The sequence below is a fragment of the Jatropha curcas genome, chromosome 2, assembly GCF_041381405.1.
Source record: "Jatropha curcas cultivar XTBG-Jc1 chromosome 2, XTBG_Jcur_1.0, whole genome shotgun sequence".
Taxonomy (NCBI): domain Eukaryota; kingdom Viridiplantae; phylum Streptophyta; class Magnoliopsida; order Malpighiales; family Euphorbiaceae; genus Jatropha; species Jatropha curcas.
In genome coordinates this window covers 20,027,563-20,045,411 of record NC_143152.1, presented here as the reverse complement: position 1 = coordinate 20,045,411, position 17,849 = coordinate 20,027,563, and the positions used below count along the sequence as shown (strand labels likewise).

Genomic DNA, 17,849 nt, shown 5'->3' with positions numbered 1-17,849 from the left:
TTATGGCAGAGGAAGTGAAGGAGGCAGCATTCTCTATGTTTTCGGACAAGTCCTCGGGCGAATGGGATGAACTCGTGTTTCTATCAGAAGCATTGACACATTATTGGACAGAAGACTGTGGCAGCTTGTTTGAGTTTTCTTGCTCCTGGTCAATCCGAGCCTAAATGATACTCACTTAGCACTAATTCCAAAGAATAAAGAACCCTTGTTTATGGCAGACCTTCGTCCCATCTCTTTGTGCAATGTCCTTTACAAGGTAATTACTAAGGTCCTTGCTAATTGTCTAAAAGAGGTCCTTGCTAATTGAGAATTATAGAAATTTGAGATTTTCATTAATCTGGCCAAATTGAAGCTTGTCTGTCAAAATGCATTTTAGCTAAATAATTGTATCGTGAAGTGAATTGATACTATATTACAGTTAATGTTGATAAATTGGTCTATTTTTTTAGCAGCATATTCCATCCTATGTTACTTTCTATATATGAAGTTATTTCTTTATGTTGCGAATTTTCAAATGTTTCTTGCTAATTTTGAACATGAATCGGTTTTTGACTTTCATATGTTTGTATGTTTTATAAATTTGATTTGACAATTGAATTATTTTTGTGATTCTCTAAACAGTATTTATTTGTTAATTTCTCTATTTGAAATGGTGCGTTTTGTTAATTCATTTTTTGAGTTAACCTAACCATGAAACGGAATGTAAATCCTAAAAAAAATAATTTTTTACATATTAAATCGGGTAGAATATTGAATTTAGGATGCTATTGTAACTGGTGTTCGAGTCCAAGATATTTGAAGAAAAAAAATTAGATTTAAAGTAAAACAACCCGCAAAATTAGGAGTTTTTTTAATGGTTTTGCAGATAGGTCATGTAATTTTCATACACTCTAGGGTCTTGTTTCTTGGTATTTTCCGTATGTTTCTTCGGGGTCTTTGCATTAGTATGTGAACTTAGGGAATTCTGTACTGCTTCCAATCTAGGTGAGCGGATAAATTTATAAAATTAGCGTTTCTTATATTTTGCTAATTCAAAAACTGAATTTTTGTCTAGAAAATTGGGAACAGGTACAGGTGGTTTGATTTTGATATGTAATGAAAAATGAGTTTTCAGAGTTGAATAAATGATATTGTGCACTCATTCTATTATGAGCCTATCAGATAAATACGATGATGAAGGCTTCGGGACAACGCTTGATATATAAATAGGGGAAAATTACAGTAAGATGTCAAAATCCAGGTAAGTTCCTGGTTTTGATTCATTTAATCGGTTCATAATCAACAAAAAATATTCATTAATATAGTAATGTGGCAAAATGCATCAGAACTATCCCTTTACATTACTAACAATTCAATAATTTTACTAATCTAACATTAATTAACATATTTTGCTTTCTTTTCTTCCTACCAATGGAGAAAAGAAAGAGCCACTGTTCCTCAAGATTATCATAAAGAGAATAGATAAAAAAACAAATCACTCCCTCATGCTATCTTCTTCATCTTCCTCCTCACTTAAATCAAGATCCGCAAACAACTCTTCTAGGGACTCTTCTAATGACATGTTGAACCTTAATTCAGGGTTTTCTTCCAAATCTCTCAAGAATTCTTCATATTCTGAGGGCTTGGATTCACTAACATCCATATTTGTCAAGAAACTTGTGCATCCGTAACTGTCCGTAAGCTTCCTCTGGCTGCTTTCGCCATAACTCTTCTTCATCAAAATTGCATCTGGACGGACAAGATTTCTGTACTGGTCTAATTCCATACCATTACTGTTAGCTCCATAGATGTCATAACCAAGAGCTGAATCGCCAGCACTCAAATTATGGCCTAGATGAGTTCTAACATAGAAAATGTTATTGTTCTTTCCTAAATCAGACTTCCGAGCAACTTGAGCATCAACTAACTTATAATTGGAACTACCAGCACCAAATTCATAAGAAAGAGGTTCCACATCTAGTATGATGTATTCCACAAGTTGCCTGCTCGTTAAGAGGGACTGAAAAGGTGCCCTCCAATACTGCTCAGCGTTCAAGAAACAATGCCTTGAAGTAAATGGATCCAATAGAGTAACACCATCCATTATTTTCGTGCAGATCACAAGAGGACCAATATTTCCCAAACTAGCCACAGCCTTCGGAGGCAAACATGTCAAATCCTCATGGCAGATAGGACAGATTTCAACAGAGAATGTATATTTATAATTATAGTTGTTGCTCTTAGAATCATGAGAAACAAGCTGTTTATCATGTTGAATCTTGAGTGGAGTAACTTTACTTATAAATTCCACAAATTTTGCAGCACAGCTCCTCTTATCAAAGAAAAAATCAATAACTTGATCCACCTATTTGATTTTAATTGTAAGAGCAGTGGCAGAATGCTTTATAATCAATTGCTCCAAGTGAAAGAAAGTTCGCCTTTGAGAAACATGTTGCCTGAGCTGCACAACAGCAACCCAATGATCAGGGTTGGCTTGAACTTTTCAACAATTTTCACACAAGTGAGCATGCACAACATACGCAACTACATAAGATAGTTCAAGAACTATACAATTAAGTACCTCCTGTATTTTCAGCTTCACCTTGATTCTCTTGGAGTTGTTTCAGTCCAAAAAAACACAGCATCAACTAACCTAACCTTAGCCTTGTTGTGCAGCTTCCTCTGTATGTCAACACAAAATTTCAACAGTTCTTTCGATTCTAATTGGGCTTTAATCCATGTGTTTGGTGGATTCAAGTAGCTACTGCAATCCGGACAATGCAGAATGCTCACATGCTTTCTTAAACCTTCGGTAATGTCAATTTCGGAATGCAGACAAGTCAAACACATATTGGCATCATTTTGTACCATCGGAATACCACATTTACAACATAGAACAGTGCCAATGGATTGAGGAACCATAAACATAGCTGATTCAGCCATAACTGGTGTTCCTGATATAATAAAACGAAGCATAGTCAGTATCTAACATCCAAAAGTGAATTTTGAAAAAAAAAGGATTTCATAACGAAAGAAGTCAATAACAAAATAAACAGCAAGTTAATCTTCTTGTTCTTACAACCTATTTGTTGATTAATGCCAACATTCTTTTTCTCTACTTGGATAAATTCAGCCACAAGGCTTGATGGATAACATAATACAACTATATGCATACAAAAGTTTAATCAAATTGCAAGATAGTTTGATTCTCAAATAATGAGTGCTCTGCTTACTCATCTAAGTTCTAAAAACTATTGTTTAAACATAAACAGGAACATTAATGAAATGATCAGAAGATGACAACTCTAAATTTATGACCAGTATCTAAATCCATAAAAGCTGAGTTCCTATGGCTAAATGAATACTTGCAAGTTTAATTATTGTCTGGAAAAGAAGTAGAATAAGAAAAGTAAATTAATTAATCTAGTAGAATGTAGATAGTGCTAAAATGCAATCGCGACAGTTTAAGCAAGAGCACCCAAACACAATTAGTTCCATATATATATATATATATATATATATATATATATATAACATGAAACCACCAAAATGGTAATTAAAATCTTAAACAAACTAGTTCCATATTTTTGAAATCAGTTAGGAATCTTCATCCAACAACCCTCAAAGTAAATGCAAAAAGATAAATAAATAAAACAAATTGAAATCTTGAGCAAGCTATAGTTGCAAATCAAATTAATTTCTAACCCTGATTAATGATATCTTTCTCAAGTTGCATGATTAAGCTTCGATTATGATAAGAAAAAAAAAACAGAAGAAGAGAACCAATATCAGTCATTAGATTTTCTTGATTGTCCATATCAAATGTTATTAATAACTACTTATGCAAAGCAAGGCTATCATCGATGACCAAAGCCAAGATGCTTATATAGAATTGGATTAAACGAACATCACAAAATCAAACAAAGAGAGATTCAAAAAGACATTTTTCTTTTATCTTCTTTGAACCTTACGCAATAACTACAAAAAAAAGGTCCCTTCATAATAAGCTCATACAGTATTTAAACTTGTTTGCAATTGTTACAAGTGCAGAACAATATACAATATTGGAATAAAACTTAAGATAACAGAAGAACAGGCGAGTGCAGAAGACAAATGCAGAAATACAACTCGGTTGGAGTGCTTAAGACAAGTGCAGTAGAAAGAATTGTCAATCGAGACAAAAATCAAAAAAACTAAATAAAAAATCAAATTTCAACAAAAACAAATCTAAACAAAAAACAATTTCAAAAGAAAAAATAACAAATTCCTTAAAATCAAAAATTTTGAAAGAAAATACCTGAAATTCTGGGCTTTCAATGGCTATTGGATCAATTGGCGATTTCAATCAGAGCTTGAGCTTGATCCCGCATAAATCGTGCGAAGAAGAGATTTATAAGCACCCAATTGGGAAAGACCCAAGCGGCAAGAGAGCAATCTAGGTTTTACGTTTTAGGCTTTATAGAATGAACAAGAGAAAAACTGGGGCGTTGCCCAAACATATTAGTACTTTATTTATTAATTTTTTAAACTTTATTTTATATTCACCTAGTCTAGTTTTTAATTTTTTATTTTTAATAGTGTAGTTAACAAGCTGGCCGTATATGATTACGTATAGAGTGATGGCTCTCTCTCTCTGGACGGTGAGGGTTTGCATGAGCATGGGGTCACGTTGGAAGAGGATGACCAGATTAACCGCAGTAATCGTAAGAAACCAAGGACCTTGCGAGTTCAGTGGCTGGTGACGGAGAATCTCCTCCAGTTCAACCAGTTCGTTCTTTTAGAGACACTCTTTTAGGAGCTCAAGATGATAATATGGTTGAGGAGGATACCGTCAGTGTAGCTTCAGCAAATGGCTATCTTAGTGAAGACTCCATGGATTCTGCAGAGGATTCAGAGGATGCTTGTCCTACCATATCACTCACTAAGGTGGAGAAGGCATGTTTGCTAAGGTCATGGCGGCATGCCCTTCTCGTTAAACTCCTAGAGAAGTCCATTGGCTACAACTACGTGTCAAGAAGAGTTAAGGAGATATGGAAACCTGTTTCACCTATAGACATTATTGCCTGGACAATGGATTTTTTTTTTTTTTTTTTTGGTTCGTTTCGATAGTCCTGATGATTATGACCATGCCCTATTCGGTGGACCTTGGATGATTTCGGATCACAACCTTTCAGTGAGACATTGATATCCAGATTTTGACCCCTTTATTGCTACGCTTGAACCGTTGACGGGTGTGGGTACGATTCTCTTGTCTTCCAATAGAGTATTATGATGAAGCGTTTCTTATGAAGGTAGGGGAAAAGATAGGAAAGCCCATTAGAGTGGATGCCAACACGAGTTTAGTCAGTAGGGGACATTTTGTGTTGGTGGTGGTGTGCCCACTCAAGTGGGACCCACATATTTTTTTTAGTGGAGTGGCGGTGCCGACCACGTGATGAAAAAAAAAAAAAAAGAAAGTCAGAAGGTTGGTTGCCAACCATTCCAAGTTTGGCGACCAACCACGAAATAAAGGAAAAGTCGTGTGTCACGACTCTCTCACTCTCTCATTCCCTCTTCTATAAATAGGAGGGGTGCCTCTCAGTTTAAAACGTACAAACAATAAGTGAGAGACAGTAGAGCGCCACAGATATAACAATTAATCTGTAAAGAATATTTGAGAGTTATTAGTTTTAAGAATGGTTCTTAAAACTAAGGGTTTAGAAAATAGTGAAGATTATTAGGGTGTTCTTGGGAAACACTTTGTGAGTGCCATTATTTTGTATTGCTCTCATTGTAAGCCTATTATTTTGTAATAGTAGAAGAATTATTCGAAGTTGGTCCCGTGGACATAGCCCTAAACAGTTGAGGGTGAACCACGTAAATTTCTGTGTGTCCCATTTTTAATTTTTCCGCTGCTTAATTATTCTCGTAATTTTATCGCCGGTATCCTAACATTTTGCTCTTATGTGTGTCGAGGTGGATTCGACTAGACCCCTGCATTCTAAATTTCGGTTACAACGACGTATAAGACGCATTCAAAATGAAGGATTGTTTCTTGTCTGTTTTCATAGTGGCTGTTATGGTCATATAGCTGAAAATTGTCCGGATGGGGATCACGACGATAGTGGTGGCGATGGGGGGGGTTAGGGCAGAGGAGATGGAGAGTCGAGGCAGAGGTGATGGTTTGGATACGGGCAAGTCTGTCCTTTCAGAAAATCAGCCGATCAATTCAACGGTAGTCGAAAATTTTGGAGAATGGATGCTTGTGAGAAAAGACAAGTGGAGGAATTAGCGCCAGCAAAATAGGAAGATCAATCTGGGTGCGTTTGGGTCTTTTACTGCAGGAAGAACTCTAGCGAGAGAAAAGGCGGCTAAGAATCCTAATGGGGATCATTTTAATAACCTCCAAGATGATAATACGGACTTTCTTTGTTCTGCGAACAAGGATGAGGGCCCCACTTGGGTTCGTAGTGGCAGGAATCAAGTCCTTCGCAATCCTAAGATTGGACCTCGTTCTGTTTCTACAGAGGCGATAGAACAGTTTTTTGATCCACAAGAAAACTTTTGGTCTGTTAAAAATAATGGGCCTATTTTGTCTAAGCCGGTTAGTTTGGCCCATAAAGGGCAGGCTACTCAAAATGTTTCTAGTGGGTCTTGTCGGGCTGCTGCTGAAAGGGAGCATGTGTTAATTCTGGGTGGCAAATCTAATACTGTAAAGACTCATTTAATGGTGGCAAGAGATAACATGGACATAAGGCTAGCAGGTTTGGTGAACCCAGAACCTCCAAATCATTTTCATGACCCTTCTCAACCACATCCCTCAACCCCTAACTTAGACCAAGAAATAGTGATTGGAAGTTCGATTTGTGATGACGAGCTAATGGTAGTCGAGGAAACTCCAGCTCAAGGAACCCATAAACCCCACCCTAGTTTTGTTGAGTTGGTTGCAGATGCACTCAAGAATCCCCCGCCTGAGAGGGGTGCGATTAATTGACGTTTAAAGCATAAGGCTTGATGATAGTAGTTTTTTGGTTTGTTGATGCTTTGATCTCCTTCTTTTTCTTTCTTTTTATGATTATTTCTACTTGGAACTGCCAGGGAGATTTGTCTTTCAACTTTCGACGAGCCTTTCACGAGTATAGGAGGTTGTATAAGCTTGAGATTTTTTATTTGTTGGAGCCTAAGATTAGCAGTTTTTAGGCTTCGAAGGTGTGCAACAGTCTTAGGTATGACCGGTGGATTTGGGTGGAAGCTATTGGTTTCAGTGGCAGTATTTGGATCCTTTGGTTGGAGAATTGTTTTACAGTTTAGTTATTAACCTCACATCCTCAATTTGTTGCATGTAAGATTATTTTGAACTCAGGTGTTTTGTGGAATATTGGTATTGCCTATACTAGTCCCCAGGCCTCGTTACGACTAAGCTATGGCAAGACGTTATGCTTTCTGGCATTGATACTTCTTCCAGTTGGTTAGTGCTTGGAAGACTTTAACTCGGTCCTAAACCCATAGGAATAAGCAGGGTATTCCAGCTTTATCTTGAGTGGCTCAGGTGTGTTTGCAGATTGGATCTTTTCCAACAATCTTATTTGATTTAGGATTTTCTAGCATTCCTTTCACATGGAGTCGTGGGGCGAACTCGGGAACTCTCAGGATGGCTCGGTTGGATAGAGTCTTTGTACGACTGACTGGCGTCTCTCCTTTCTAAAGGATATCGTAACTCATCCTCCTAAGTTCCATTCTGATCATCTCCCATTGATGATTAATCTATGGGGAGGTTCCTGTCAGCATACGAAACCCTTTCGGTCACAGTGGCCTTGGTTCTCTCATAGCAGTTTTGTTGAGACTGTTCAAAATCTATGGAAACCTTCTTCCCAGGTTCATAATTCATTAAAAAAGGTTGCTGAGTGTCTCCAGGTTTGGAATCGCACAGTTTTTGGTAATATTTTCCAAAGAAAGCATCGAATCCTTAGAAGGTTGGAAGGGGTCCAACGTTGCCTCTCTCTTCATAGGGGCACTCATCTAATTCGGTTGGAGTGTAAGCTTAAAAAGCAACAAGGAGGAGACTCTCCATCATGAAGAAGTTTTTTGGTACCAGAGGTCACGCGAGGATTAGACCATTTCAAGTGATAGAAATACTAAATTCTATCACCTTTTAGCGGTTATTTGTAAAAATAGGCTGTCTATTCAGAGGTTGAAGGATTTGAATAGGGATTGGATTTCGGACCTATTGCAGTTGAAACAGATGGCGAGGGAGTTTCTCAAAAATCTTTACTCAGCAGAAGAGAATCTGGATACTTTTTGCCTTCATCTTAGCTGTTGTCCACGACTGACTGAGGACCAGTTTGTTACTCTTGCTCATCCCTTCTCTAAGAATGAAGTCTATAGTGCTCTTTCTAGTATGGCACTGAATAAAGCCCCCGGTGTTGACGGGTTCAAGGCAGCTTTTTACTAGAAAATGTGGAGTGTTGTGGGGGAGGATATTAGCCGATTTGTTGTCAATGTGTTACATGGAGCGCCTATCCCCCATGAAATTAATGAGACCTTATTAGTTCTAATTCCCAAGACCGACCAACCAGAGTTGATCTCACAGTTTCGACCAATTAGTTTGTGTACAGTGGTTTATAAGGTGATTACTAAAACGTTGGTGAATAGGCTTAAAATGGTGTTGCCCTTCTTGATTGGCCTGGAGCAGTGTAGTTTTGTTCCAGGTCATCAAATTATTGATAATGTTGTTATTTACCGGGAGGTTATTCATTCAATGCGTCTTGCTAAAGGCTCCAAAGGCTTTATGGCTATAAAGATTGACCTAGAGAAGGCTTATGATAGATTAAGCTGGGAGTTTATTTTTTGGACCCTGGAACAGTATGGTTTTCCTGAGCAATGGATTTTGGTTATTCTTAATTATCTTAGCTCCTCTTCCATGTCAGTCTTGTGAAATGGGGAAAAACTTGAAGCGTTCTGTCCTTCTAGAGGAGTCTGTCAATATGGTCCTTGGGAAGAGTGCATGACCCTTTCAGTTAAGGAACTTGATAGCTAGATGCAGGGAGCTTTTGCATAGGCCATGGCAGATTCGTTTTTTTAAGGTCTATAGGGAAGCTAACAGTGTAGCTGACCACTTGGCTAAAGAGGCTCTCCGTGGTGACTTTAGCTTTAAAACAATTATGCAACCCTCTCCTCAGTTGAAGAATTTGTTAGATGCTGATTTGTTTGGAGCATGCTGGCCCCGTGTAGTCTCTTAAGGGTTTAGTGCCCTCCTTTGTAGATAAAAAAAATGGTCATATATCTGCGCTTCCGCGGAAGATATTAAATTTGAATAATTATTTAATTGAATTATATTATTATTTTAAAAATTTTTTGATTTATAATTTAATACTGAAACATTTTATGTAAAATCTAAAAAAAAAAATTAAATTTGCACACCTAGTCATAAGTAAATGGTAAGTGCATAAATGAACCGACAATAAATTTGGTTTCAACTCTCTCACTCACAATAATAAAAAAAAAAATTAAATTGAAGTTATTATAATAATTATATTAATAAATTATTTAACACGTATGTTAATTTAAAAGTAATTTCATTTTCTATTTAAAAATTATGCATTATTAAGAACCAATATAAAATATTAAACATAAAATATATAGACACTTTATTAAACAGGTAAATACTATATTATTAAATTTCCTTACTTTGAATAGTTAAAAACTCTCTGCTCAATTTCACTTGTTTTTCGCATATTAATTAGTAAATAAATATTAATTTTTAAACTTTAAAAATATTTTAAAGAAAAATAATTATTTTATCCATAAGGTTTTATAAAATTAATTAACTCGTCCTCATATATTTGACTATATTAACCATAAATGAAAGTGACAATTCACAGCAGACGCAAACAAAATGAAAAGCAAGAAAAAAAAAAAGAGATTGGCCCACTCAGTAGCTAATTGCTTACCTGGAAATAGATAGATTAGCTGTAACTTATTTTTAGTTTGTTAGCACAGCTCTATAGGTAGTTACAACTTCTTCCTTTGTTATTGCTTTTCTGTTATCTTCTTATTCTTGTATATATTCAGAACTCACAGATTAATAAAAACATATATTTTTCCTTTTCCTTCAATCTGATCTCGTTTCATGGTATCAGAGCAATTGCTTTTCCTGCGTTCATTTTTCTAGAAGCTTCTTCATTTGCTTCTTGTTATTAACTTATGCTTGAATAGTTACATAAATTTTCCTTTAATCTGCAATGGCGGATCACCTTCAAAATCCTTCCAATCCTTTCTTCCTTCACCCAAACGAGAATCCTGCATTGATTCTTGTATCACCTCTTCTTGATGGATCAAATTACCATTCCTGGGCCAGGGCAATGAAAATGGCGCTGGCTTCCAAAAACAAACTCTCTTTTATAGATGGTTCAATCATAATTCCAGCAAAAACATACCAGATGCACTCAACTTGGGAGAGATGCAACACTATGGTGTTATCTTGGATTACTAAATCACTTTCACCTTCAATTGCTCAGAGTGTTTTGTGGATAGACATCGCTGCTGATGTTTGGAATGATTTGCGAGATCGTTTTTCTCAAGGCGACATTATACGAATTTCAGACTTGCAAGAAGAAATCTATGGCTTCAAGCAAGGTGATCTTTCAGTTACTGAATATTTTACACAGTTAAAGATCTTATGGGATGAACTGTTGAATTTTAGGCCAATACCTATTTGTTCATGTGAAATAACTTGCAATTGTGGTGCCATTTCGACTTTTAAGAGCTATATGCAAGCAGATTATGTAGTCAGGTTTTTGAAGGGACTCAATGAGAATTTTTCTAACGTCAAAACTCAGATCATGTTAATTGAACCCTTACCTTCAATTAACAAGGTTTTCTCCTTAGTAATACAACAAGAAAGGCAGATAGCAGGATCTGTGGAGCCCAAAGTTCTTGTTAATCGAGTAATGAGAAATGATAATGTGGTGTCTCTTTTGAGTTCCCGCAAGTATACGGATCGCAACGTAGTAATAAAAAGATCGATCCCATGAGGAACGGGTTATGTCCACTTTACTACTTATCCTTAACACTTATGTTTACAGCAATAAAATATGAAATGATTAAACTATAATTCTATTTAACTTTTAACTAAATATACTACTTAATTCTATAGATAAAGATATAGTAGAATACTTAGAAGAATTGATCATGCATTAGATTTTCTTTTTCTATAGCAAAACGTGTTTCATACAATAAATTTTTCTTTAATCACATGTGGTCAAGTATAATTCAACCTCTCAGTACAGAATTACTCTTTTTATTGTATGTATCTCTACATACAACAAATGCCTTACTTTGTCAAATATTAAGTCTAGATCTTATTCTTTGATTATTTCAATAAGTTAGACTTAACTTTGACAAACCAATTTAAAGATTCACATGCAAACCCAACTAAATGAATTCTATCTCTTTGATCCTTACTGAATTATTTCTTTCTGAGAATATAATTAAGTAAGCTTGATTAAACAAAGACCAAAAGATAACTTAAAGAAACTTTTATTGAATGAAACCAAATAATATTGTTGTTTTGCATAGAAAATTATGAAACACAACATGCAAAAAGTCTTTAATAAAACAAGAGAAAGATAGAAGTAATCAAACTCATGCCTCTTGGAGGGCGTCACCCCTCGAGGAACTCCTGGATGTTCTTTGCACGAACAATAATAAGTGACTCTCGTCATCTTATTTCTAAGTACTACTTTATTATTTTCTACTGTATTATAATACTACATTTTGCCTATTACATGATGCATATTATATATTGCATATTGCATATATGGCCTATGGCCTATGGCCTCTGACATATGGCCTCTCTGGCATCTTTTCATCTTGATTTGGACTTTAATTTATAGAAGAGGAAGATGATGGCAGTTATGAAGGTGGTTGGCTGGCCAAAAGGTGCTTCAGGTGACTTCTCTTGGGAAGAGTCCCGACCTATGCATGGAAAGACATGATTTTCTGGTGAAAGGTGGCAGTTATGTCTCCTGGAAACACGATTCGCGCTCGCGAGGTTCAAGGTCGCGCTCGCGACTTTTGCTTCAGATGCTTCTGCCTCTCAGAAGTGCTTTGCGCGCTCGCGCAGATGGAAGTCGCGCTCGCGCATTTCGCTGGCAAACCTTCTGCCTCTCAAAAGTGATTTGCACGCTCGCGCAGATGGAAGGCGCGCTCGCGACTTGGCTTTTCTGGGTGTAGGTTGCGCGCGCGACCTCTTCTGGTGCTCGCGACTGGCCTATTTCTTTTCCAACGCGACCTCCTTCGCATCGCGAAGTTTGCTGAGAATTTTTCTTCCATTTTTATCAACTTTTTGGTCCTCTTTTCTATATAAAGCAAGCCTTTTCATTCCTTTGTTCAAATTGTGTTCCTGGAAATTACTTTGAAACAAAAACAACACAAACAAACATAAAATATAAAAACATCATGCATTCATGCAATTTATATGAAAATAACATAACAAAATTTGCCCGCTTTGTGAAGCTATCAATTCCCCCACACTTAGCTCTTTGCTTGTCCCTAAGCAAAGCATTCACTTTCTTTTGAACTCATGTTGATCATGTTTATTTTTACTTGTTGATTTAGACTTCTTAAGTAATCTACCAAAGATAAAAGATTTATATATATTATGAACCAAGTAGTGAAAATGAATATGACATGTAAAAATTTCAATATAGCAAACAAAAATCTAAAGTATAAGAAATCTAGTCATTTTAAGATATGAGATAGGCAATCCTCCATCCTTAGAATGCAAAGAATAGGAAGTAGTTTAGATAACATACATGTATTGTTTCTTATCTCAAGGCATTTTTGGGTAGTCTTATTTCTATCTCACTGAGTGGTTGCATTTTATGCTCCATACCACTTCATTGCTTTATTATTTTTTTTCTTTTCTTTTTCTTTTGTGGTTGCATTTTATGCTCCATACCACATTTTTCTTTTGCTCAAATTTTTTTTTTTTTTAATTTTTTTAGAGATATGTGGGAATGTAAATGGTAAGTGGTTGCATTTTATGCTCCATACCACTTCACTTTGGAACAGATTTTCCATTATTCCCTTTATCGTATATTTTTCTCTCTTCAACATACCTTCATCCTTTATTGATTTGAAACATACAAGTATTTAATTTCCATTTTATTCCTATTCTTCATTCAAGTTAGGATTCAAGCTTCTCTAAAACAAAAGATAATGTCTAGATATTTAACTAAAGATTAAAATTTGCTATTTGAAAATTTCAATATGTCATATCTAATATATTAATACTTAAGTTCATATAAGCATTTTAAATCTCTTTAATCATGGTATATTATTCAAGACTTTTATTTCAACAAGCAAAATACAAACAAATCAATATGTAGAGACTAAAACATTGAACTAAGGCAAAGAAGTTGACTTTTTTAATTGTCATACTTTGTTTTTTTTTTTTTTTTTTTTTCTGAAATGAAATGAAGATGTAGGTCTATTTATTCCCCCACACTTAAAAGACACAATGTCCTCATTGTGGGAGGATATATGCATATAACACATAATGCACATGCATAAAACACACAATAAAATGCTGAAAATAAAAATGAAAGCAAATAAGGACAGAAAAACCTTATACCGCCGGAGAACCTGGAGGTGACGGAGTGAATTCGATGTTTTGTTTCTGAAAATATTTCATCCACTTTCGTGCCATACTCGTTTGGTTTTTCTAAAACCTGCGTCCATCCAGTGATTTCTTCATCCTTTTCGTTCGCTTGAGGAGAAGATGTTACTAGTGACTTGCCTCTCCTTTGTCTGTGTTCATGAGCACAAAAGGTTCCTTCATTTCTATCACCTTGCCCTACTCTTCTTTCTCATGACTTCCAGCGATAAACCATTGTGTTGCCGATTTTCCCTTCATCAACTAATCCAGTCTTCTTCAAGAACGCACCATCCATATACCTGTGAAACTTGAAGCCAAATCTATTTTTGCTGGAGCAGAACAAGAAGACACCTCCTTGTTCTTCTTAGCCTTTTGTTTGAATGGCATAGTGATGACTTGATGGAGGATTTTGATGAAAACACACAGAAAAGTGGGTTGCTGGGAGTTTTTATTGCACTAATAGAGTTGGGGATTTTGAAAGAGGAATAGAAACTCTTATATAGATGTGGTTAGGGAAGGATAGGGTTGAATAGGTAATAGGGAAGTTGAAAAAGAAGAGATTTAATTGGTTTGGAAAGGGTATTTGTAGTTGTTGTAGGTTTGAATACCTTGGGAAGGAGAAGGGCGGAATTTGAATATGGAAAAGACAGTTGTGACGTTCTGACCGTGGGACATTCGCGCCTTCAATTCCTGTTGTCGCTATCGCGTTTCAATTTCGCGTCTCGCGAATGACTTTCTCCAACCTCTCTGACTTCTGTTGCACCCGATTCGCGCCCGTGCTTGCTATTGTCGCGATCGCGAATTTGTATCCCAAAGTTTCTAACTTCCTTTGTGACGAAATCGCGCTCGCTCTTTCATGTATCGCGATCGCGAATATTGATCTCAAACCTTCTGTCTGTTTTTCACAGAAATTGCGCCAGTGCTTGCTGAATTTGCGCTCGCGTAATCTGTTTCTGTGAAGGTAAAATTTACTACACACTGAAACAAATATTAGTCTTTTTCAAAGCCGGATCTTTGGCTTTTAATCAAAGAAAATATTCAAACCGTAAACCATAGAAGAAATAAAAATAAAACTAATAGAAGTAAACATATATAAATATATATATATATATATATATATATATATAAATATATTTTGTAAATAAAAATGCTGTAAATCATACATAAGAATTTTCGTTAAATGACAAAACACCGTTCCCCGGCAACGGCGCCAAAAACTTGTTGCGTCTCTTTTGAGTTCCCGCAAGTATACGGATCGCAACGTAGTAATAAAAAAATCGATCCCACGAGGAACGGGTGATGTCCACTTTACTACTTATCCTTAACACTTATGTTTACAGCAATAAAATATGAAATGATTAAACTATAATTCTATTTAACTTTTAACTAAATATACTACTTAATTCTATAGATAAAGATATAGTAGAATACTTAGAAGAATTGATCATGCATTAGATTTTCTTTTTCTATAGCAAAACGTGTTTCATACAATAAATTTTTCTTTAATCACATGTGGTCAAGTATAATTCAACCTTTCGGTACAGAATTACTCTTTTTATTGTATGTATCTCTACATACAACAAATGCCTTACTTTGTCAAATATTAAGTCTAGATCTTATTCTTTGATTATTTCAATAAGTTAGACTTAACTTTGACAAACCAATTTAAAGATTCACATGCAAACCCAACTAAATGAATTCTATCTCTTTGATCCTTACTGAATTATTTCTTTCTGAGAATATAATTAAGTAAGCTTGATTAAACAAAGACCAAAAGATAACTTAAAGAAACTTTTATTGAATGAAACCAAATAATATTGTTGTTTTGCATAGAAAATTATGAAGCACAACATGCAAAAAGTCTTTAATAAAACAAGAGAAAGATAGAAGTAATCAAACTCATGCCTCTTGGAGGGCGTCACCCCTCGAGGAACTCCTGGATGTTCTTTGCACGAACAATAATAAGTGACTCTCGTCATCTTATTTCTAAGTACTACTTTATTATTTTCTACTGTATTATAATACTACATTTTGCCTATTACATGATGCATATTATATATTGCATATTGCATATATGGCCTATGGCCTATGGCCTCTGACATATGGCCTCTCTGGCATCTTTTCATCTTGATTTGGACTTTAATTTATAGAAGAGGAAGATGATGGCAGTTATGAAGGTGGTTGGCTGGCCAAAAGGTGCTTCAGGTGACTTCTCTTGGGAAGAGTCCCGACCTATGCATGGAAAGACATGATTTTCTGGTGAAAGGTGGTAGTTATGTCTTCTGGAAACACGACTCGCGCTCGCGAGGTTCAAGGTCGCGCTCGCGACTTTTGCTTCAGATGCTTCTGCCTCTCAGAAGTGCTTTGCGGGCTCGCGCAGATGGAAGTCGCGCTCGCGCATTTCGCTGGCAAACCTTCTGCCTCTCAAAAGTGATTTGCGCGCTCGCGCAGATGGAAGGCGCGCTCGCGACTTGGCTTTTCTGGGTGTAGGTTGCGCACGCGACCTCTTCTGGTGCTCGCGACTGGCCTATTTCTTTTCCAACGCGACCTCCTTCGCATCGCGAAGTTTGCTGAGAATTTTTCTTCCATTTTTATCAACTTTTTGGTTCTCTTTTCTATATAAAGCAAGCCTTTTCATTCCTTTGTTCAAATTGTGTTCCTGGAAATTACTTTGAAACAAAAACAACACAAACAAATGTAAAATATAAAAACATCATGCATTCATGCAATTTATATGAAAATAACATAACAAAATTTGCCCGCTTTGCGAGGCTATCAGATAACAACCATGGGAACACAAAATCTGAGTTTCACAGAGGAAGAGGTTTTCATAGCAATACTAGTGTTAAAGTTTGTTCTTATTGTGGAAAGGAGAGGCACACCATTGAAACTTGTTATAGAAAGCATGACTTTCCACCAGGATTTAAGTTTAAGAATCCTAATTTTTCCACTGCAAGTGCCAATGTTGTTTCTGCAGAAAATGTTGAAAAATCAAATAATTTTGGTTTGCAGCCCTCTTTTCCTACGCAAAACTCTCATGAAGCTATGCTTTTCACCCCTGAGCAACACCAGAAACTCTTATCTTTGATTCAAGATCAATCTATGTCTAATAGCTCGGTAAATCACATCATCACTGCAAATGATATTCCAACCAAACAACTAGAACAAATTGCTTCAGAAGGTAATCAAAAGGTTGCAGGTAATCATTTTCTCCTTGCTTCTGTGACAGACCATGGATCTTGGATTTTAGATACAGGTGCCACAGACCATATATCCACTTCTCTTGCATTTTTTACCTCATATAAGAAAATCAGACCAATTAAAGTGAAATTACCCAACAATACCTATGTAATAGCTTGCTATTCAGGCTCAGTGCATTTTAGTAATGATTTGTTTCTTGTTGATGTGTTGTATGTGCCAGAATCTCATTTCAATCTTATCTCCATTACCAAACTTATCAAAACTTTACATTGTATACTACACTTACAAGACAATTATTGCCTTATACAGGATCAGACTACCTCGAGGATGATTGGTTCAGCTGAAATTAGAGACGCTTTATACATCTTGCAGCAACCAGTTTCAAACACAACCCAGAGTGCTTCAGTCTTCAATTCAACAGTACAATCCATTTCAACTTTCTCTCCCAATCATCTGTGGCATTTTAGACTAGGCCATCCATCTCATTCCAGAATCGAGGCTATTTCTAAAGATTTTCCTTTTGTTAATTGTAACAATAATACACATGAACCATGTGATGTTTGTCATTTTTCAAAACAAAGAAAACTCTCTTTTCCCCTTAGCACCACTGCTTCAATTGTTATTTTTCAATTGTTACATGTTGATATTTGGGGACCTTTGTCCATTCCATCTATACATGGTCATCGATATTTTCTCACTATCATAGATGATTACAGTAGGCGCACCTGGATTTATCCTATGAAAGCTAAGTCAGAAACTAGATCATTACTTCAAGCTTTCATTAATCTAGTTGAGACTCAATTTAATACTAAAGTCAAATCCATTAGAAGTGATAATGGCCCTGAGTTCTTAATGAATGACTTTTATGCTTTTAAAGGTATTTCCCACCAAACTACCTGTGTTGAGACTCCCCAGCAAAATGGGATTGTAGAGCGCAAACACCAACATCTCTTAAATGTCACAAGAGCCCTTATGTTTCAGTCCAACCTGCCCAAAGCCTTTTGGTCCTATGCTGTCCTTCACTCAGTTT

The 17,849-nt window shown here is 36.0% G+C and overlaps 1 protein-coding gene and 1 pseudogene across 2 annotated transcripts; one reads left to right on the top strand and one right to left on the bottom strand.

Annotated features, from left to right (window-relative positions):
- Positions 1-1,275: 1,275 nt before the first annotated feature.
- LOC105648908 (uncharacterized) lies at positions 1,276-5,250 on the bottom strand (annotated as a pseudogene). The gene is made up of 2 exons (XR_016319634.1): positions 4,277-5,250; positions 1,276-2,933 (listed from the first exon to the last, which is right to left on the bottom strand). The product of XR_016319634.1 is annotated as an uncharacterized LOC105648908 (transcript).
- A 4,949-nt stretch (positions 5,251-10,199) lies between these two features.
- Positions 10,200-17,150, top strand: LOC149498357 (uncharacterized). Its single transcript, XM_089717301.1, has 3 exons — positions 10,200-10,948; positions 16,390-17,028; positions 17,129-17,150. The coding sequence occupies exons 1-3, from the start codon at positions 10,200-10,202 to the stop codon at positions 17,148-17,150; spliced, it is 1,410 nt and encodes a 469-aa protein (XP_089573427.1).
- Positions 17,151-17,849: the final 699 nt, after the last annotated feature.